This window comes from Plectrocnemia conspersa, unplaced genomic scaffold, assembly GCF_051122295.1.
Source record: "Plectrocnemia conspersa isolate PC_06_02 unplaced genomic scaffold, ASM5112229v1 ptg000006l, whole genome shotgun sequence".
Taxonomy (NCBI): Eukaryota; Metazoa; Arthropoda; class Insecta; order Trichoptera; family Polycentropodidae; genus Plectrocnemia; species Plectrocnemia conspersa.
This window is the reverse complement of record NW_028277170.1, coordinates 11,218,316-11,241,474: the sequence shown is the minus strand read 5'-3', so window position 1 is coordinate 11,241,474 and position 23,159 is coordinate 11,218,316. Positions and strand designations below refer to the sequence as shown.

At 31.2% G+C, this 23,159-nt stretch overlaps 3 protein-coding genes across 28 annotated transcripts in view; 2 read left to right on the top strand and 1 right to left on the bottom strand.

The window, feature by feature from the left end:
- DIP2 (disco-interacting protein 2) overlaps window positions 1–5,201 on the top strand; it is a 94,514-nt gene extending 89,313 nt beyond the window's left edge. For 8 of the 23 annotated variants that reach the window (XM_088188106.1, XM_088188100.1, XM_088188099.1 and 5 more), the window contains 6 exons: window positions 75–278; window positions 353–577; window positions 648–856; window positions 1,615–2,028; window positions 2,788–4,391; window positions 4,617–4,924. In XM_088188106.1, the coding sequence (XP_088044232.1) occupies window positions 75–278; window positions 353–577; window positions 648–856; window positions 1,615–2,028; window positions 2,788–4,391; window positions 4,617–4,869 (2,909 nt within the window). In that variant the 3' untranslated portion in view covers window positions 4,870–4,924. Of the gene's footprint in view, window positions 1–74; window positions 279–352; window positions 578–647; window positions 857–1,614; window positions 2,029–2,787; window positions 4,392–4,616 lie in introns of all 23 variants that reach the window. The other 15 variants (XM_088188108.1, XM_088188105.1, XM_088188110.1 and 12 more) reach the window with 5 other exon arrangements.
- A 5,384-nt stretch (window positions 5,202–10,585) lies between these two features.
- LOC148234224 (peptidoglycan-recognition protein 2-like) lies at window positions 10,586–16,166 on the top strand. 2 transcript variants are annotated; one of them, XM_088188119.1, is made up of 5 exons: window positions 10,586–10,799; window positions 14,699–14,881; window positions 14,947–15,128; window positions 15,194–15,347; window positions 15,536–16,166. In XM_088188119.1, exons 1-5 carry the CDS (start codon window positions 10,775–10,777, stop codon window positions 15,658–15,660), a joined length of 669 nt encoding a protein of 222 aa, XP_088044245.1. In that variant the 5' UTR covers window positions 10,586–10,774; the 3' UTR covers window positions 15,661–16,166. The 2 variants fall into 2 exon arrangements, with proteins under 2 accessions (XP_088044245.1, XP_088044244.1); XM_088188118.1 differs by lacking the exon at window positions 10,586–10,799 and adding an exon at window positions 11,694–12,978.
- Window positions 16,167–16,623: 457 nt separating this feature from the next.
- Cralbp (Cellular retinaldehyde binding protein) overlaps window positions 16,624–23,159 on the bottom strand; it is a 32,185-nt gene continuing 25,649 nt past the window's right edge. For all 3 annotated transcript variants that reach the window (XM_088188116.1, XM_088188117.1, XM_088188114.1), the window contains exons 5-7: window positions 22,253–22,446; window positions 18,627–18,743; window positions 16,624–18,286 (exon numbers count right to left, since the gene is read on the bottom strand). In XM_088188116.1, the coding sequence (XP_088044242.1) occupies window positions 18,017–18,286; window positions 18,627–18,743; window positions 22,253–22,446 (581 nt within the window). In that variant the 3' untranslated portion in view covers window positions 16,624–18,016. The remainder of the gene's footprint in view (window positions 18,287–18,626; window positions 18,744–22,252; window positions 22,447–23,159) is intronic.

The window sequence follows — 23,159 nt, the reverse complement described above, 5'->3', positions numbered from 1 at the left end:
TTAACGAACTTAGCTGAGATATGTGTAAGGCCAATTTCTTTTCATGTTATTATTATATAATATTTTCATTTCAGGATTAAGAGCTGATGCTGTTTGTCCTTGTGCTTGTGGAAGCGAAGCCATGACAGTTTCCGTAAGACGACCGGGTCGCGCTGGTGGCTCAACTGGAAGAGGAGTTCTTTCCATGGCCGGTTTATCGCACGGAGTAGTACGAGTAGATCAAGAAAATTCGCTAACATCTCTTACCCTTCAAGATTGCGGCCAAGTGATACCAGGATGTGAGATTGAGATTAACATAATTACTTTTTTCTATAATGTATCTTAATTAACCGTTATATATTACATTTTTCAGCTTCAATCATTGTAGTAAAGATGGATGCGCCATCGTATGTTTGTAAGACTGATGAAGTTGGCGAGATTTGTATTGCATCTCGCGTTCCTGGAAATGGATATTGGGGATTAAATGGTCTGACGACGTCCGTTTTTGGAGTAACGCCGTTAGACGCTGATGGAAAACCGTTATCCGATCAGTTGTGGTATACCCGTAGTGGTCTTTTAGGATTTTTAGGACCAGGAGGTATGTCACGCTCATTATTTAATTTACAATTAGTCACATTTGTGGAGTTTAATATGATAATTAATTGCAGGTCTCGTGTTCATTTGTGGCTCGCGTGACGGTCTAATGACTGTTAGTGGTCGCAAACACAATATGGACGATATCATAGCTACCGTCTTAGCCGTAGAACCGATGAAATTTATTTATCGTGGAAGAATAGCCGTATTCAGCATACGAGTGTTGAGAGACGAACGAATATGCGTAATCGCCGAACAACGGCCCGATTGCAGCGAAGAAGAGGTATTTTTTCAATTACAATAGAGTATACAAAACATACATATTTATATTTAGCGCGACTTGTCACTGTATGATGCGATGTTCTTATTTTAAGGCGCTGCGTTGTTTTTATTATATAGTAATGTATTTTTTTATACTACCATAGAATGTTTTTCCTTATGTCTTGGGGGATTTTACTCGAATGCCTAAGCTGATGAGTTTTCACGGGGAAATAATTAGACGTAGTGTCTTCTTGTAATTTTATACTTCGAATTTGTCGATATGTATTTTTTTTTATTATAATAAATACATGCATCCTTTGTATATAACTAAAATTATTATTATACATACTTACATATATTAAAATTATTTTTATTATATATTCATTAATTGCTAAAAAAATATTATGGAAATAGAGAATGTATCCCGTAGAAATCTTGCTTTTAATAGTGCGAATTATTTTAGAAACACATTTTGCTATTCAACTGAGAATTTAACCTATAACTAGAGCATTTTTATAGTGTTTAGCGGTACTATTTAAAATACCTTCACAAATTCAATTCATACATATCTTATCAAGAAGCTTATTATAACCCCTTACACCCTAACCCTAACCTTTCCCCAAGAAAGCTCATTTGTCATTTCAGGCAATAACCTAGAATATTTGAGAAGGATGTGTTTAAAGATGCGTTTTTATGATGACTATGACTTGCAGCGGTACTTTTAAGTTATGTCGTCGCTGTTACGCATTCTCCATGAATTGTTCTCATTTGATCCAACAGTCATTCCAATGGATGTCGCGCGTATTGCAAGCTGTCGATTCCATACATCAAGTCGGAATCTATTGCTTGGCACTCGTTCAACACAATCATCTACCCAAGACTCCGCTCGGTGGCATTCATCTGTCGGAGTGCAAGAGGCGCTTCATGGAGGGCACATTGCACCCAGTTAACGTCTTGTTATGTCCTCACACGTGCGTTACCAACCTGCCTCAGCCGAGGGAAATACATTCAGGTATACAAATACATTATATCCAATACCTTGTGCGATTGTATTATTTTGTGTATCACGGAAACTGCATTTCAGATGTAGGACCAGCCTCAGTGATAGTCGGAAACTTGGTGCAAGGAAACCGTTTGGCATCGGCGCAGGGAAGAGACATGGGATTCACTGACGATTCGGACGCAACTAGAAAAGTATATCATTTACATTCAATAAACAGTAACCCAATTGTCAATTGGGGTTGCCAGATTGCCAATAATTTACCGTGTTGCCAAAAAGCTATAGTTGACTAAAAAAGGGATCAACAGTAGTTTTTTTTAATAATGTCGCTGGATATGTAAGTTGGCAGCTAAAACCCTTTGATTTTTGTATAAATTAGCCAACTTGTTTTATGGGATAAATTATGTTTTCGCAGGACAGTGAGACATACCGCTATTTACACATCTTTCTTACAAACCTATTGTAAATTTCCCGTTATAGTTAATCAAGTATAGTAACATAATTGTTATTCGTAATTGAGAAAGAGTTGTCAAGTTTGGGTTTACGCCTCTACTATGAGATCTAAAGCACAAGATACATGTATACATTCGATATACTTATCATTACTCCGATTGATTGATAAATATAAAAAATACAGTAATGATTTTAATTTTTATAAATTTGATCAAAATATAAACAGGAGTAATGATAAGTATATCGAACGTATGTATATCCGTACAGTGTGCTTTAGAGCTAATAGTAGGGGCGTAATCCCAAACTTGCCATCTCTTTCTCAATTATGAATAATGTTGAAATGGATAGCTCTCTAACTGACTGCTTAAGCAAATAGAGTATAGACAGAAATACGGAGACAAAATCTTTTCAGTTCACAACTGACATGTTTTTCTATTTATTTTTTGTATACCTTAATAAGTAAAATTGTAATTAATTTAATATTTTTTTATTTATTTTAGTATCAGTTCATATCTGAAATTCTTCGATGGCGAGCAACATCTACACCCGATCACAATTTGTTCATGCTGCTAAATTCGAAGGGGAGTGTTGCGAAGATGTTGTCTTGTTCGGAGCTGCACAAAAGGGCTGAGAGAATCGGAAATCTTCTCTTAGAAAAAGGAAGGATAAACACGGGTGACCATGTAGCACTGATATTTCCGCCCGGATTGGATCTTATATGCGCATTTTATGGATGCTTGTACGTCGGAGTCGTACCGGTAACAATCAGACCACCACATCCTCAAAACCTTCAAACGACACTACCGACAGTTCGGATGATAGTCGACGTGAGCAAATCAGTACTCATCATGTCCAATCAAAATGTCATTAAGTTATTAAAGTCTAAAGAGGCTAGTAATGCGGTGGATATAAAATCATGGCCGTTAATATTGGATACTGATGATATGCCAAAGAAGAAATTAGCTATCATGTATCGAGCGCCAACAGCAGAAATGCTAGCTTACTTGGACTTTAGCGTGTCGACCACTGGAATGTTGGCTGGTATTAAAATGTCTCACGCGGCTGTTACGTCGCTGTGCCGATCTATGAAACTGGCTTGCGAACTTTATCCTTCGAGGCATATAGCGCTGTGTCTCGATCCTTATTGCGGCCTAGGGTTCGCTCTATGGTGTTTGAGCAGCATTTATTCTGGGCATCATTCAATACTAATACCGCCTTCAGAGGTGGAAGTGAACGCCGCACTTTGGTTAAGTGCTGTTTCGCAGTATAGAGTTAGAGATACCTTTTGTTCGTATGGCGTGATGGAGCTATGCACTAAAGGATTAGGAAGTACTGTCAACCAGTTAAGGTCCAGAGGCGTTAATCTGAGTTGCGTGCGAACTTGTGTGGTGATTGCGGAAGAGCGACCTAGAATTAATTTGACAACATCATTCTCCAAGTTGTTTTCGGCGATCGGTTTAAGTCCGAGAGCAGTTTCGACTTCGTTTGGATGTAGAGTTAACATTGCAATCTGTCTCCAAGGAGCGTCTAGTCCAGAACCTTCGACTGTTTATGTCGATCTTCGCGCTTTAAGAAATGATAGAGTTTCTTTAGTCGAACGAGGCAGTCCACACTCTCTATGTTTAATGGAATCTGGTAAGCTCTTACCTGGAGTTAAAGTTATAATCGCCAATCCGGATACGAAAGGACAATGCGGTGATTCACATTTAGGTGAAATATGGGTGCAATCGTCTCATAACGCTAGCGGATACTTTACAATATACGGGGAAGAGAGTGATTACGTGGATCATTTCAACGCTAGATTAGTTACTGGAAGTACAGGAGAGGTTTACGCCAGAACTGGCTATCTAGGATTTTTGCGGCGCACGGAAGGTACACAGCATACTGGAACAGAAGAAACATGCTTACCACCTGTGTGTCGTGATAGCGATACCGATTCATCAGATATGTCAGTAACACAATTTTCAAACGATTCAATGGAACAGCAGGATGCCGTATTTGTTGTAGGAGCTTTGAACGAAACCATCATAATGCGAGGAATGAGATATCATCCAATAGACATCGAAAACTGTGTGATGCGATGTCATAAGAAGATAGCAGAATGGTAAGTTATAAAACATTTAGTTGTTGTCTTCCGTAGGATATTGAAGTCCTTTTTAGGACATTGGTCATTTGTTATCTAACCATAAAAATCTTTGAAATCTGTATTTTCCTTGTATTATATTTGTAAGTTAAGGTTTGCCATTTTCCAAATGTTTTGAATTTGCCAAATGTTTGCCAAATGTTTTGAAATACCCCAAAAATAATTTGGATTGTCTTTTCTTTTCAGTTGCATCTTTACTTGGTCCAATTTGTTGGTCGTTGTGGCTGAGTTGGATGGTAACGATCACGAAGCTTTAAATCTGGTTCCACTGATAACCAACGCAGTCTTGGAAGAGCACCAGCTAATCGTGGGAGTGGTTGTCGTGGTTGACCCAGGAGTAGTGCCAATCAACTCTCGCGGAGAAAAGCAACGAATGCATTTACGCGATTGCTTCTTGTCTGATCAAATTGACGCTATATACATTGCCTACAATATGTAACAAAATAAAAGAGTTAGAAGATTTTAGTGCATTACGTCTAGTTAGTATTAATAATGTGAGTATATCATAATAATTTATATGAATATATGTATGATTCGAGTGCAATGAATTAATTTATTTCTAAAAGAGCAGTTAACCATTTTATATTGTTTATTATTATTTATAAGTTTACGCTTATCGCCTATGTTAAATAACAGATATTTAGTCATGACCTATGCTAAAGATTGTGTCAAATTAGATTAATGCTTATTATTTGTGTTTAGTGGTAATTTAGTCGATTAAATGATAATATTATGCATTTAATAATAAAAATGGCTGATGAATTGCAGAAATCTATGTTTTTTGATTTACCTTATAAATTGAAGACCCCCAATGCAAAAACTTGTTAATTTTAGACAACTTAAAATTCTGGAGGTGTTAGACAAAAATAAGATATTTGTCCATGTAGTATAGCAAAAATATAGGATTCGTTATTTTTTTTATATGTTATTAAAGGAATTTAATCAATAATATTTTTAATTCATTATTTACAATAAATACAAGAGGTACAAATTTCATGCTCGTCACCCTTATTTAAACATTATATATACAACATATAAAAAAAACACTTTCTTAAAGTACTTACAATATAACAGCAGTTGATAGAAACTATAATTCTTGTGAAAATCAATCATTTGTCAAGTTTTTTCTATTAATTTTGATAAATAATTCAATGCTAGTAATTATTTGTTATATTGTTATAATATAAAAATGTTTTGATCAAAATCGTTTTAGATGCATAATTGTAAATATATTAAAATACATACATAAAAATATAAACTCATTATATTTTTTTTAATTTCAGAAAAAAATTCGGCACATTTTCTAAGTCATCATAAATAACACGGAAGGTTTATTTGGATCTTATAGAATCTCTTATTAAGGTATTATTTTAATGAAGAAAAAACATTATGAGCAAATTCTATTCCCATTTTAAGTTATATGTATTTTAAAATATACACACATACTTTATATAAGAATATTATATCTTTACGCATCTATTTAACTATGTAACGATAGATATAAATATGTGACAAGAAAAGTGCTGGAATGTTATAAGATTATTTTGTAATGAATTTCTTTTTATTTAATTTAAATGTTCATGAAATGATTAGAACCATAAAAAATAACGAGAGTGCGCCTTTTAGCTCTTTTATATACATTTATTTAACTATACTTTACCATTTTTTTATATACTTTATTAGTACTCGTGAGTTCCATTTGTCATATTTGTTTTTAAAGTCATTGTGCATATTTATTTTATATATATTTATGTAACATAAATTATGATGTGGCAATAGAGTACAAAAATGTTGTAAACGGTCATATCGTTTGATTTTTATATCACTTTATGTACATAGATACATATATAATACATATGTATATTTTAAAATAAAATGTTGCCAATGTGTTATAATTTATATTATATATTTATGTATAACAATACAATATATGCCTAAATAAGTAGTTGTGTTTCGTACTAGTTTCTTACATATAAGTAGTTAATTAAATTAGTAGAACACGTTACGGGACAATAATCAATATGGACGCACAAACGAAGGACTAAAAATTGTTTGCAGTTAGGACTGGTTTTTCCAGTTATATATTGACAATTTATTTTTATTTATACAATATATTATGTAATATTTACATGTTATATTTATTATTTTATGTGTATATATCTATACATATACACACACACACACTCAAACACACATACCATGGCCCAAACTAATCGACAATCAGTGATTTGTATAATTATTATTTGTAGTGCGCCTTGTTTGTAACGGTTGTTCATTATGCCGGAAAAACTAATATGTGCAAATATGTAATAATAATGCACAGAAGCATTTGACTTAACTATAAGTCGATTTTAAAAATATTTTTTTAGTAACCACACTGCGTAACAAAATTTATAATAGTATGTTATTAAAAATCTAAATAAGTTGATAGTCATCAGCGGTATGAACACAATAAACATTCAAATCAGTGAAAAGAAATTTGCTACGTAGTGCTAATTTCAGCACTATATATTTTATTCAATAATAGGGATTAAATCATTATTATTATTATGTATTAATTTTGTTAAAGCATATTATTTTAATTGTGATATTATTTTACTAACGTTAAGTTAAAAATAAAGAATACGGCCTTCAGTTATTATTTCTAATCTACTTTACGTATTTCTCGTGTCATTCGTTAGCTATTCGTACTCAATAATCTAGTCTTGCTTGTAAATTCTATTGTTATTATTATTATTATCAATATTATTATTATATTATAAATAAAGATTAATTAATTAATATTTAAAAAAAAAACAACAAATATAAAAATGATAACCGGCATTTAATGAATATGTGTGTTGTGTATTACAAGACGATATTTGTTACTAAATAAATAAATAATGAACTATGTTAAATTGTAATAAATAATACAAAAAATAAACAACAAACACCAATTATATTTTGGATATGATCGATTGAATGTATTATATTTATATACGAATAATTTGTGAAAGGCAAATGAGTTCTTTGTGTGATTTTAATTATGTATGTATTGTATTTTTAATACAATATTTATTAGTTATATTATTATATACATGAAATTTTGTAATGTTGGCATAATAAGGAATAGTTTAACTGAGATAAATTACTTTAATTCTGTATCGTATTCTTTGTTATTATTTTTTATAGTGCAATATAGTGAACAGGGGCTATCATTAATTGTATATTAACTTCATTTTCTTAATCAATATTATTGCAGTTTTGAAAATTGTGTCAGTTTTTTGCGAAAATACGATAGCCCTATATGTACATATATGAAGTCTATTATGTATTCCCATGAAAAATAGCTTGAATTTGTATTATAATTAACTCGTTACTATTAAAAGGTGTAAGACTACGATTGAAGTGCAAAAGTGCAATCAATATTTTTAAGTCATTTTACACTTTTTAAAAATATAATTTAATAAATATATATTAAAAACATGTCTTTTTATTATTGCTTACCTTAAATTAATGAATATCTTGGTGGGGCAGGGATACTAAGAATTTTCCAGCATAGCAATAATAAAGATTTTAAAAAGTCGTGAAATTCATAAAAACTTTTCTGATGTGGATTTATCCTCAGAACACAATTTATCAGAATCCGTCTAAAGAGTATTTAACAAACATAGAAAAAAACTTAAAAGCAACACAAACAAACTATAATAATCTAACAAATCAGTCAGACTATGTATGGAGAGATTAAAACATTGAAGAAAGACATCGTAATTAAAAAAACATAAAACAAATTTAAATTAATCTTAGTCAACCTGATAAGTTCCAAATTGAAACAAAACCGGCATGCAACGAAAAATAATTGGTTTTAAATTTATACAATAAAAGATGATTAGTTTTAACAATGGCTTCTAAGCCTGTTAAAACTGAAATCGGTTACCCGTTTATTTCATTCTTCTTTCGCGCCCACCTTCCAGGAGCGAGCTGTTTTTAGCGGAAGCCAGGAAACGGTGAGGCGGATGCTACAGAAATAACATGACAGTGGTTCTAGCGATTGATCGAATTTCAATTACCTTTATTTATTTAATCACTCCATATTTATAGTAAAAATATAACTCGACACATGTGTGAATAATGATAATTATATATTAATGCATTACACGTGTAAATAATTACATGCAATTTGATTATATGTAACATGTGTCTAGATTAATTTATTCGTTGCTATGCGAATTTATTTTTAATAAAATAATGTGACGTTATTGAACCTGACCATTAGCGGTAGTTAATTTGTTGTTCCCAACACTTCAATGTTTTTTTTGCACGATGATCAGATTAGATCAGATCAATTTAAGGATTAAGCGAACCCTTTCCGACGATGACATTCAGTGACTTTCCGGAAATTAGTATCTGGAATGCACATGCGTACTTACCAACTAAAAACATTATTTTTATCAATCTCGGTAGCTCTAAAATGAAAGCCAAAGGAAAAATGGTTAACAAATATTATCTAAGAATGTCATCATAGAATAGAATAAATGTTTCACTCAAATTTTGTGTAAATTCTGCAATGTTTTTGTAAATCCTTCATTTAACAATTAAAAGTCGAATATTTATTCTAGTTTGGAACCTAATTTGAAAGAAAATAAGTGGTTTCATCAAATAAATAAAGTATTAAAATGAAGTGATATGAACCAGACCAGCTCCTTGTTTTACATTACATTGATCAATGTGCAATGCCACCATATTAAGGAGGTGGATAGTGATAGCCATAGACGAGTCGGCTAGTACGAATGTCCTGACTAACAGGTATCAGAATTCTTGTGGAATAGTTAGATTTTTAACCATGTTTATTTTCTTCTACAATACATATTATAGAAGGTAGCCCCAACGACAACGACGAACTATTTAGGTCACTAGGGCTTTTACAATTATTGACTACCCCCGAAATCGGCCGCTTGTTTACCGGAATTTTCTTAGAACGGCATTCATAAACTTATGTTCCACCCAAATGTGAATGCCGTCGAAACGTAAGTACGCTACTTGTGCTCGATTATAATTTTGTATAAAAAAATATTTTATACCTCATTGATTTTATTTTATATTGTCGATCTCGAAGAAAACATTTATTATATTGTGGTGGCGTTTTGACAGTGCTGCCACCCCACCGCTTAACTTGAGAATCGGGTGGTTTTTAACAACTGGCAGTACATGCATTCTCTCTCTCGGCTTGGGGGTGGCTTATTTTATAAATTGTATATTAAATTTATTGTAAAATTAATTAATTGTAAATTTTCTTATTTTATTATTTGACAGATCATGGTAGAAATACATCATTATTATTATTATAAAAATTATACACATGTATTTGTAATTTCTAGTTTCGTTTATTTAAGTAGAAATTACAAATACTTGAGTATATTTTTATTATAATACATAATTTGCTAGCTAATTCTATAATGAATCAATTTTTGTGTTTTTTTTTACTTTGTAATGATATGATAATTTTGTCATGTTTTATACTATTTGATATATTGCATTTTATTGTATTATTTAAAATTAATTATAATGATAATTTGCCAATTCGTTATTTTATTACATTTTTATTGTATTATAAAACATCTTGTTTAAATAAGAAAACAAATATTACATACAAAAATAAATAATATGCATATATATTATAATATAATAATATGTGAAGAGTATGTTTGTAGCGTAATTGGGAAGTGAGGCAAAAAAGGCCGTCTGTTCTGGATTTTTAGGAAGGTCAGATTTTCTTTAAAAAAATGTATGGGGGGGGGGCAATTTTAAGAATTGCCCCAGGTGCACATACGGGCTAGCACGCCGTGTCTCTGCCAGCTCTCCAAAAAAGGGTCGTTTTATTAAATAGCCCTCAAAACCACATGCACTACAACATTTTATTAAGCAGCACAGAAGTTGGTTCGTTCATCGCAGATAATGTTTAAATAGTATTTAAGTCATTATTACACATCAGCAAAAATACTAACTCACTTATTAGTTATTAAACGACTAATGCCGTTTATTATTTGACAAAATAACTGGTCGACTTTTTAATAATTAATTGAAATTATAAAACTTTTTTATTTACTATACATGGTCATTTTATCTGTTATGACTGATTGTTATTTATTGAGTTATGGCCAAATACGTCAACCTGCATCGCACTGGAGCACAATTGTCATTGTGTCGCGGAGTTTCTTGCTGGTCCGTTTGCTCGTTCCCTGGAAATGGAATCGTTACGAAATTATAGTATCTGATTTAATATACTATAATTGTATAATAGTTAAGTTTCTAGTGAGCTCCGATTCGCTTTTGTGGGCGATTGAACGAATCCTTTGTCGTTCGTCATGCAGCCGTCTACCAGCGTAGCGGGTGAGCCATAAATTCATTAATATAAATGACACCCTATATAACCCACTGTCTGTTACTTTAAGTAACGACGAATTATTCCAATAAGTGCATTATACCGTTTTTCTTCGAATATCGGCCCAAGCATATATTAATTTATTTAAAATCTTATCCTAGTTAGTATTTCAGGCCAGTTTCTAAATTCTAATTAAATTTCAGATTAAATGATCAGGTTGAAAATGGTTAAGTGAGAACAGATGAGCATGTAATGCAGCATGTTTTTGTGGAAATGGGTAGTTTAGTGATAGCAAGTGAAAGAGTTTCCAGGAATCATACATAGGTTTATATGGGACAGGCAAGTGAAATCGCAAATTCCACGGGGCAACTTAAGATAGAAATTCTATGAAATAACTTTACTTATTTCACGTTATCAAGTGAAATTTTCTATATTTATATGCATCATGTTCAAACTCGCTTATAATTGAGAGCTGGTTAATACTTATAGTCGGCCTTTTTTCGAGAAAATAGGTAAGTGCCATTGGCAATGGCTACCTTAACGTCCAAGCGCAAATCGTTGCTGTGAAATATGATTAATTATTTTCCAACATTTTTCATCTGATTCAAGTTTAATGGCTGTCATTTTTAGATTAATTTTACAGTTGTAATCAATCGGCTTTCTCTTTCTGATATAGTCAAAATTTAACATATATTTATCTTTCAGTAACTCTCTTTTATATATACATATTAAAGTAAGCAATGATAAATCTAGATTTTAGTCCTGCGTAAAGTTTTTAAACTATTTAAATATCAAATAGTAAATGATAAAATATTGAATAGAAAAATATATCTCTAGAAGTAGTCCTTTCAACTTCCCCGTCTCTTTCATCTTCATCACTATTCATACATAATCACATTTTTCTCTTTAAACTGAACTATTACTTAACACATTGACTGCCATGGAATTGTTCACGATTCCGGTATAAAGAGGCAATTTGATTTAATCATGTTATATTATTAAAAACTTTAATAATATTACATAGTAATAATCTAAAAAACTAAAAAATGTTGTTTTTTTTTAAAAAAAAACATGTTATGAATTATCTCATAGTTGACTTATGTAACAGAAACCTCTTCGCGGTAGCCAACTATGAGACACACTTTGACCTGTCGTTTCGCTAGAGCTGAGTCAGATATAATGTATAAATTCGTTAGTAATAATTGAGATATAATGCCGAGAGGATCACATTTGTGTCTTTCTTGCGTGTGTTATTTTATAATCAAATTATAAATATTCCAATATGGATAGGAAAAGACGACTTACTAAAATAGAGTACTACTCTGATAATGAAAGTGATCTAGAACTTGACGATATTGACCCCTAACTTGTGCCCCCCACAGTCAAACTCTCGACGCACACACATGCACACATGGCCAAATGCACCGATCGGTCTTTTCATCAAACTAGAACGTACTTTAGTCGAGCTAGGCGTTAAGCAGACGTAATCTGGTGATACTAGATGCATGCGCACTAGAACTTCAACCGTTACTCGTGCTCGTGTTTACAATCACTCGTCATCAACCGTTCATGCAGTTGACATTTTGAACCTGTCCATTTCTTCGGCCTTTCGGCCATCATATGTCGCAGTGGGAGCTGCCGGCTTCCCATACTAATAGCCAGGCAGGGACGAAATCTTTGCAACAAAAGTTTAATTTCCAACCTTTTTAAAGTTTCGAATTTATAACTAATTTAAGATAATGGATGATAAACTTACCACTTGTGTGTGCATTGTAAAACAGGAGAAAATATGTATGACTTTTTATCATTGGACAAATATTCATATGATAAGAATTTTTGTAATGACTCGATAAATTTAGATTATTTTTTTATATGTTTTCAAACCTTTTTTTATCAAGTCATTAAATAAACCGTGCTGTAACATAACACCTTATAATTATGCTTTTACTATCAAATTTTTGTTTGTAACGTTATTACGCACACACTTACAATATATTGACCGCAACACAAATTCAACTTATCTTATCTGAGTGATTGTGACATTGTACCAGTTTTGTTTTATTTGATTGCACATGTTTATATTAACTATATCGGTTAAAATGTCATCGTATTGCATTGCTGATCGTTCAAACCGATCTTTTATACTCGCCACTCATTCATTGAACTCCGAAGAAGACGATATCGCAGGTATTTTATTTTATACAAATGTAATGTATATGTATGTATGTACATACACTTTGAGATAACCAATATTATTGCGATTACAGATTGTGTAAAAATTTTATTTCGTTAATATAAATTTATTTACGTTGTATATTTATTTTTAAACATGTAATATTCAACATCAGTCTTCATCTTTAGTAGCACTTATCATTTAGGAGGAGCAAATCGCTAAGCTAGATACAGATTATTGTGAAAACGACAATCCAGCTTGCCAAGCTTCAGTCTGTCGACAAGTATTTGATTTTATTTTAATAAAATATTCAGCCCACAGTCATTTTAATCCAGTGAACTAACTAGTTTGATTAGTTATGCTCAAAACATTTTAAAATAAAAATTTGACAAGGCAGTCACTGATACTTTTGTTTGTGGGAAAACAAGCCATCGTATCCAGCTTCGCTCTTTTTATTCCAGGTTATACTGTATTTTTTAATATCTACCAACACATACATATGTATATGCATAAATGTTTCAGATTTTACTCATGTGCCACTTGAAAATAAGAGAAACATTAATCTCTCAAGATAATTCTTGCCAGATTGAGTGACTGTCCTTGTTACTTATTTATAGTCATGACTAAAACGGCGAGTTGGAAATTGAAGTCGCATAATTGAACGGGCAAATAACAAGGAATCAATGCGATTCAGTGTATGAACAAACCTTTAAATGTGCCAATCAGGATCGTTGCCTCAATCAAATATATGTATTCAAAGCATTTTTCCTTTTTTGAGTCCCATTTGCACAATTTTGTAGAATCTAAATTTATAATAGGGCCACCAACCTTTAAGGTTAGTTTCTGTTAACTCCCGGATAACTTTTACCTTTTTCGTCCATTATCTTGTAAATTGCGTGAAAGTAATAAGATGCAACTTGTGTTGATCATTAATTGCGTTCAATAATTTGTAATTTTATTTTTCTTCTGGTGTCATGTCTGATTCCAGACGTTGGCGACCACCTTGTTGATAAATTTCAAATATCCGCTCTGGTCTTTCACTGCAAGAAACACTTGTTCATTTTTTTTGGTGTCAGCAGTGTCAAAGTTGATCGGTCGTACAAATATCGCTGTGTAAATCAACCGTATAGTTTTAAAAATAAAGAAACTGTTGTATTAGTTACAAAGTTTGAAATTTGTAGTTTTTATAATAAAAAAAATATTTCACCATCGTTTTATCATAATATGTATTGCTTTTATTTTAAAAATATGTATATTTAATGCTCCTGAACACAAATTTATTTTTTATTTTGTAGGTTCGCGATCCACAGTTTGATGTTTCCTGATTTTGAAAGTACAAAAACCGATCATTATGAAACTGTATTTCAAATTAGACGTTAAAACGTTAACTATTTAGAAAATTGTATAAAAAAAATTAAGTTTAGGTTATAATTTTCGCTTTATAAGCCCCGCCACATGGCTGCATTTCTACAAATAATGCCTGGCGTGCAATGTGTTAATAACATCTTGTTTTAGTCAGAATTAACTTATTTTCAATAAAGTGATGAGCGAGAGACTTTGATGCCACGTTTCAGCTATCTTGCTTTATACTGTACAAACATATTTTTAATTTGTCACTGCGTAGCTTGAGTATGCTAAGATACTTGTTGCTAAATAATGATTTTGTAAATTGCATGCGATTTTGAATGTTAATCGGTTTCTAAGTATTAAGAGTGTATGTTTTAATTGTTTCAGAATATGAAAGCTTATATGCCAATATTTCCGGTGAAAATGAAGTTTTCACAAATGAAAGGACTCCGTTGCTCGCTCGCAGATCACAATCTCGCCTCAAAATTCTCACGCCCTTATTCATATCTGTGATGCTGCTGATACTCGTGCCTGGAATGATCATCAGTATCTATTTACTGATCGAAGACGGTACATATAATGCTATAATAACTTGGCTATTTTATATTATTGAATTATTTTTGTTTAATTTTCAGGCAGAGAATGGCCAGTCAATACAGTGTTTGAATTAATATCGAGAAGCGAGTGGGGAGCGAAGCCTCCTACGAGATCTGGAAACTTAAATACGAAGCCGGCATCCAATGTTATATTGACGAAATCGGCTACACCACCTTGCGAATCTCGTGCTTCGTGTCAGCGCATACTAATAGATCTACAGGTGAATATCTTTATGGAACTTGATTAAAGTCCTAATATTTATTATAATAAAATTCTGTATTCTAGGTTACGTATCAAAGTTTGCCGCATAACTTATCGGATATACCTTTCAATTTTTTGATTGGTGGTGATGGCGAAACATACGAAGGTAGAGGATGGGATATCCAGGGGGACGTAAGCAAGGATTTCGATAGTAAATCGATTAGCGTTGCAATTATAGGTAATTCCTAGACCTACTAAAGTGGAATACTATTTATTTATTGCTCTTTTCGTTTGTTTAAAAAGATAAGTCTAATTATATATTAAAAGGATAATTTGTAGATGAATGGTTAGGGGAAAATTAAATAAAGATTCTAATCTTAATTTGTTTAATTTTGAGATTTTTTAATGCAATGTTTTCTTTTTCAGGTAATATTACATCTCCATCACCTTCATCCATTCAAATGAAGGAATTCAATGCATTGCTCAACGAATCAGTCAGAAGAAAAAAGCTGCAAAGGTCCTATAAAGTTATTAAGAAATACTTCAATTAAATTAGGAACTAAGCGATGATGTGCGTTTGTAGCTCTAGATATTCAAATAAGGCGGAGTTTGAATCTAATAATGACAATTTGAAACTGTGATTATTATAAGAGTGGCCTTATAAATGTTACCATATATTATATTGTATAATTACTCGAAGAATATTCTTTGATAAATTATAATAATTTGACTGTCGAAGAAAAAAAGTGTTTCATGGATCTCTCAATTTTCAATTGATTTTTTTATTGCTTTCTTTTAATCCAGCCAAGATTTTTTTGTTAATTGATTTGGTAAAATTAATCTTAAAATAAAAAATATAATTATCTGTGTGCATATTTCAATTAAATTTCCATATTTATGCATTGTTTCTTCATAAACTATTTTATCGAGTCATGTGCTACAGTATTTTTTGCGATTAGAAATATAATTCTAGTCAAGTAGTACCACGTTTTTTATTGATTAACGCAGAAAGCGGGATATTTATATAAGTTTATTTTAATAACATTTCGAAATAAAATAGGAGTCAATGAAAAATATTACCTGCATATTGTGTACTAACTGCATTATAAATTAATTTCTTACCGAATATGTCATCATTCTATATTTAAGCATTTCATTTTATTTTCCAGATCTTATTAATTGTTACATAGCATTTACTTATTCTTTTTTTTATGAATATAGTTTTCAAATCATTAATTAAATGATGTCATTATGTTTAAAAAATAACCATTAATTTTGTAATATGTAAGAAAATATAATTAGTAATAATCGTAGTATTATTATTATACACAACAATAGGATATCTTCCCTTGTTTTTATATTTGTATACCAATAGTAATGTAGTAAGTACCTTTGTATTTTTGTGTACACATATGTACATATATTATTCCTCTCATTGGTTAAAATGTTGCAATGCCATATGACTAATGCTATTCTACATTTAATATCGTCTCAAATAAAAATGCGCACAAAAATACGCTCAATATTGTAAAACTCTTTATTATCTGATATTCTTATATGTATATAATTATATTAAAACATGAATAATTTGAATGCAATACTTAAAAAAGGTACAAATAACAAAATGTGCAATGACACAAACCATGTTTTAAATATAGTCTTATGTTATAATATATGTATATATTTCATTGTCTCTTATTCGTTAGTCATCTATTTTATTATCCATTTATTTATTTCTAAAATATTAGATACCATAATAACTCACAAAGTAAAGAGGTGCTATGCAATATTATGTATGTATCATTTTTACTATATGAATTTAATAAATGTATAATGTACAATTAAAAAAATCGTTTTTGTATAATATTTACATTGTGGACACAAACCTATTTTAAAAAAGTACACTTCAAATTATTAACATTATTTTTTTACCTAAATGATAGAAAACACAGTTTTGAAATAAAAATCTTCATATTTATAAAAGTTAAAAATGACATTGACTGCAAGATATTGTGTGAAAAATCGATTATATTCTTTTTAAAGTTGAATGACATGCTCTCACAAAGAAAGATACATCTGAGCCGGTAGTTAAAACCTCTAGTTATATATTTGTGAACTACAGTAGAATTAAGCTTAGAAATGAATATAAATATATAAAGTGTATGATAAGTCATGAATCTGATTCTTTGGCGGTGTAAATTTATTCATTATAATTTAAATATTGATGAACCACAAATGCTAAATATTACTATGACCTTCAAAATACACAGAACAATAAGTTGCTATACAAATAATCAGTTGTATAACAATAATAGCAACATGACTGCAAAGCGAGGACAATGCTGATAAAGGATAAGCAGTGTCTCGAAAGGTTAAATTATGGCTTGTTTACTGGAGATTAAACCTGGGTTCAATAGATAGTATTCATGCTCTTTCTAAGCGTTGTAATACTCTATTGAACGTCATGATAAAAAAATATTTAAGATTTTCATTTGCTCTATCCTAGTGTATTGGGTTATCCATGTCGTCCCTCTTTTTGAATTTCAAAGGTTCAAATAAGATGAAGCGAAAGCTGAGTAAACTAGCTAAAGACAACTATGCAATCTTGCGGTGCGAGAAAAATTGGAAGATAACATGATGGCTGTGGTTATATATATTATATATTTTAAAAATATGTTCTTTTTTGTGTTCACTTAAATATGAAACAAGCATAATTCGTTACACACAAACTTTGGTATTAACAATTAAAATCATGCTAATGATAATTCTAATTAAAACTAAGAGGTAATTATTCGATCAATGTATAATTATTATATATCTAATCTTAGCAAAGCCGCGATATTCTATTATGCAAAAACGACGATAGCCTAGTGTGCAAATAACTCGTGCTGATGCTGATAGCCGATCTCAATCTATCTCCAGCTTTCTGAAACTGCCCGACATGCCCGTAAAGTGGTCTTTTGTGTTGTTATTCATGTCCGATTTGCCCTTGGACGTCTTGATGTCCACTGTGCTCAAGATTTCCATGTTGTCCAGCGCTTTAATTGCCGAGTTCTTGTAAAGCAGTTCTTTTTTCCATGCCGCTATCATATCCTCCATCTCTAAGTAGCCGCCGTACTCTTTCGGAAGACATCCTGGATCAATCTTAGCTAAAAGCGACGACGTTGTGCTGTGAAGCTAAAAACAAATTATGTGTTAATTTATATACTGCTGTCCCAAAAGTCACTTCACAATTTAATAATTAAATGATTTCTTCGTGATTACATATATCATTTTATTTTTTTTTCTTTATTCTAAAAATAGAAACTTGGAAATTGTAGTTATGGAGAGTTGAAAGAGCTTACAAAAGTATTATTCTTGGACCACTATATGCCTAAGTAATAATAATTATAATTTTAATTGGTACGTTATTTTAGGAAAAAAAGACGTGGACAATAATGGGCAGCTGGCGTGACGGTGATGAGATTATAATAAGTTTATTTTATGTATATTTTTAAATGGATATTGCAAGACTCACCACGATGCGTTTGTTCATCTTTTGGGACATCATCTGCTTGGCAAAGTCGTATGCATATTTCACGGCCAACGGCACATTGAGCAAATGTATCTCTTTATGCCTCAAAGGTATCGATTGCTAAAAAATGCATACATAAACATTAGAATATGAATATTTGATTAACGTTTTACATTTTGTAGTACAAATATATATGTATTATAAACTCGATAGGTGTTAAGCAATTGGTTCCAAATTTTAAACTATTCAGAACCGATGTTCCAGTAGACCAGCGTCGCGACCCGATAAAGGGCCACTGAAGAAAAAAGCTGTGTCGCCTAAAATCTCTTTCATTCTTAATGATTTTCGTTTTTAAACAAAACTAAAATATGAGTAAGTAATGTTGAATCAGGAACAGTGGCGTAGCTAAGGGGGTGGACTGACTTGCTTGGAGGCGGCATTTTCGCGTTCATGTAGTGTGGTAATTAAATGAATGCGCTAAAAAAATAAATATATACGATGTTGAATATGCGAAAACAATAAACAACAGCTTTACAAATGCTGATTTTATGATCCGGCTGGTCATAAAATGCCGCCCCTATAGATAAAAATATTTTTGTCCGGATTCTTAGAATCGGTAAAAGTTGAAGTTACACCAGATGTCCTCATTATTTGTTCGAGCCAAGCACGTGCTAAAATATTGCTCACATGTGAATTAAATAAAAAAAGGATTAAAAAACAAATCATGATAAAATTTCAGTGCAAACAGTGGCCTTGTGCTATTTTTGATTCGCAATCGACTAATTGTGTATCAAAATTGTTTCTGTGTGACCAATTCGATTACCTAGCAATAACCCACTTTCAAAAAAGCATTAGAGGCGAAGAAAGAAATGAAACGAAAAAACCTCACGCATAATGCATCGTAATTACGTCGATTATGTGTAAATTTCTGTACTGTCAATGAAGGCGTTGAAAAAGTTTTCTTTCATTATTTCGTTACAAATTAAATTAATTTGCAGTCGCGTTATTCGACTATGCTAAAGACTGTCTTTAAATTTGCATTAATAATGTAATAACATTGTTCTGACAATTTTTACATATATTTATACATGGCCGAATAAAAGTGTGTTATGGCCGTGCGTGGTTTTTTGTGTATAAATAACCTGAAGGCGCCTCAGCTGTCACGGCGTGTGGTCGTGCGTCAGCAAGGATTCTGAGGATGTAAACTCTGATAATAAAGCATTTCTATAGTTAGAGGCGTTTAATTCCGTCAAGAGACGGTGGTCCTTCGAGAAGAAAAGACGGCCATCTCCAAAGGGGAGAGGTCGCAACAAACATGATTCTGAAAAAGGACACAATTTAAAAATTTAGAGAGAAATATATATTTCATTTCCATGAAACAATACCAACAAATTTCTTTAAAATCTTTCAGAATTCCCTTTTTATTATTTGGTCGAACCTTTAATTATACGTTCATCGTTATTAGGGATATGGAAAGAGACTTATTTTATTAGTATGCATATGCTTACCTAATTTAAAATTTGATTTGTCGAAAATATGTACGCATACGTTTGTCTAAAATTAAATTAATCGACTTCAATGTAATATGATAGATGTATATAAAGTAGTGTTGAAACAATTAATAATTGGGCAAATGTTTATTTTACATATTTAAATTTAAACATAATATATAATGATGCCCAAAATGTAATTATATGACACATTTTATTTTGCCTTTCTAGAAATGGCTACGCCTATACATTTATTTCTATACCCACGACTTATTGTATTATGATATTTATTATTATATGACAAATGTTCAATATTTCTTTATATATTCATGACAAATTTCTATAAATAGATAACTTACTATTTTTACCACAGTGTGTCGTTTCTCACAGTCAGTTGTTCTACTTTTAATTTTAACCATACATTATTTTCATTGTGATAAAATAATCATTAAAAGTGTTGCATAATATTTTGTATTATGCTCTACATTGTTGTAATAAATCATTCCAGATTTTATTTTCACAAAGCATTATATTTCGAAACATTTTTTCGCAGCTATCAATTGGATAGTGAGAGAAAACGGCGTGTTTTCCAATTTTAAAAATAGATTTTAGTCCATGATACATGAGCTTTCATTTATATATTCTATTACGTTTATAACAATGATTATCGAGATTACTTTTAATTAATCATGATTTAACTTATATAGAATTAGTAGTTCTTAAAATTCCTCAAATTACATATTACAATAAAAGTTATTAATTTTAATTAATCATTACGAAATTCATCCGTGAGATTAGGAAAATCTAGGAAAACCTAATCTGTGTTATATAATAATCACTAATTCCGATCTCCCGGACTGATAGTGCCGTGTTATTTTCCTCGCAAAAGTAAAATTCAAATAGTTTTTTAGACGAGCATCTTAAAATAGTATTTGCATTACTACTTCTATTATTAAACCAGATATTAATTCACTGAAATCCAAAATAATCTCAGTGTTCACATAAAGAATATGTTATTGTTTTTTTGTGTGAATAGTAAATTTGTAATCGACACATTGATAATATATATATTATATTTAAAATAAAAATAAAATTCTAACTGCGGCACTTGACAGTTTTTTGTAGGACGATGTGGCCCAGAAGATTAAAAGGTTTGATACCCCTGTTCTAGACCATAATCTTTTTGATGTAATGTCTGTATTTTTATTGAATAGAATTCTGACGACTAAAAAAGCAAATTAACACATATTTATATAAAAACAATTAATAATATTATTTCAATTTTTAAAATATTCATATGTCTTTATCTGTCATTTTAAGGAAAATATTTAGCTGTAATTTTTGAAATAACTAGATATTATATACGTTTGTTTCTAACGAATTCATAAAACATAAATACAAGCGATTGATATTGACCGAGAGCAAGTTTTTTCACGTCAACGATTATGTACACTGGTAAAAATCGTCTATTTCCTCTAGTAATCTTTATAGCCGATTTCTCCCGTGAATTCATGCGTGTGTATGTAAAAATCTACGAACATACCGTCTGTTGAAATCTAGTGATGTCCGAACACCTAATTGGGGACGCCGAACCAGTTTTTTCGGATGCAATTAAATATTTCTACGGCTTTATGGACGATTACAATAAATGACTATATTGTATAAGTTGCGTTGCGTTTCGCAACTATAATTCTGGCCAATCGATTTTTTGTATCCAATATGTAATGTTACATCAGGCAGAGAGATGATTCGGAACACTTTCGAGAAGAATTTACTATATCTAGAATATTTACTGATGCTAAACAAATGAATGCAGCATTCTTCCTCTATTTTACAGAAATGTAATGTAATAACAATGAAGTGCAGAATAATTCGCCATTATTTAAATACTGACATGTATTTTTTTACCCATCTTATAATCGACGGTAGATGTGAGTCAAAAATAAACAATACTAATCGAGATGTACAGAATACCTAAGAAAAATCAATTCGTTGATTTTTTTTAAAGAAGAGCACCAGTTTGAAAAAAGACTCCACAAGTGTCTTTCTAGGTAGCCACAAGCATTGGCAGATTTTTTTTACTTATAAAGCCGAATAGCAAGATTTTTAGACATATTTAATACTTTCAAATATACTTGCCTCTCCCCATCTTAGCATTCTAGCGAAGATGTCTGGAGGCCATGTGGCTACGTGGGAAGTGCTGAGACCCCTGAGATCTGCGGTATGTACAACTCCTCGGATTTGATTCTCTTCATCCTCCAACAAAGTTTCGTATGTCATCATGTGAATTCTGGCCATGTCATCGCACGTAAACTTGTTGACGTTGAATCTTTCTATAATGGCAAAGTAATACTTTAAACATATTTAAATGAGCAACTTAAATGGATTTTCATTTATTTTACATAGGCTAGCAAATTATATATATAGATAGCACATAATAAGACATTTTATGTTAACATAAACCTTTACATTCGTTTGCAATATTTTTGCATCATATTCAAGACGTTACATTAGTTGTTAAATAAAAATTATGATATATGCCCCATGCATTGTTTTAGTAACACATTAAATTGTTCGCTCATTTAGTTTTGATTGGTAAAAAAATGAAAGCAGAAAATTTCGCCTCGAGCTATAATAACAATTAATGTTTTATGTGTAGTGTTAGGTATGTATCTATATTTGTATACGTGTTTTCGTATATATGCATATGCAAATATGACACAACGTTCATAAAGCAACATCGTTCGCTTTGCAAATATTTATTTTAAATTAATAGGCAAATTAAAAAATGACTTTGACCTTGTCTCCTAAAAAGTGCTTCCTTATTAATAATCATTTATGTAATGTACTTGTTTGTATATGCGTCTCGGATTGGGTGTATTATACTAATGGATACAGTTAACCCTTTTGATATCTAGTATATTAGGGGTTCCAGAAAGACATCGCGTATTTTATGAACAATATACAAAATAACTGTATTTTGAAAATGTTTTTCTGTTAAGGTGTGTTCCAGTGAGCTAAAAAGGTAATAATATAATGGAGCGAG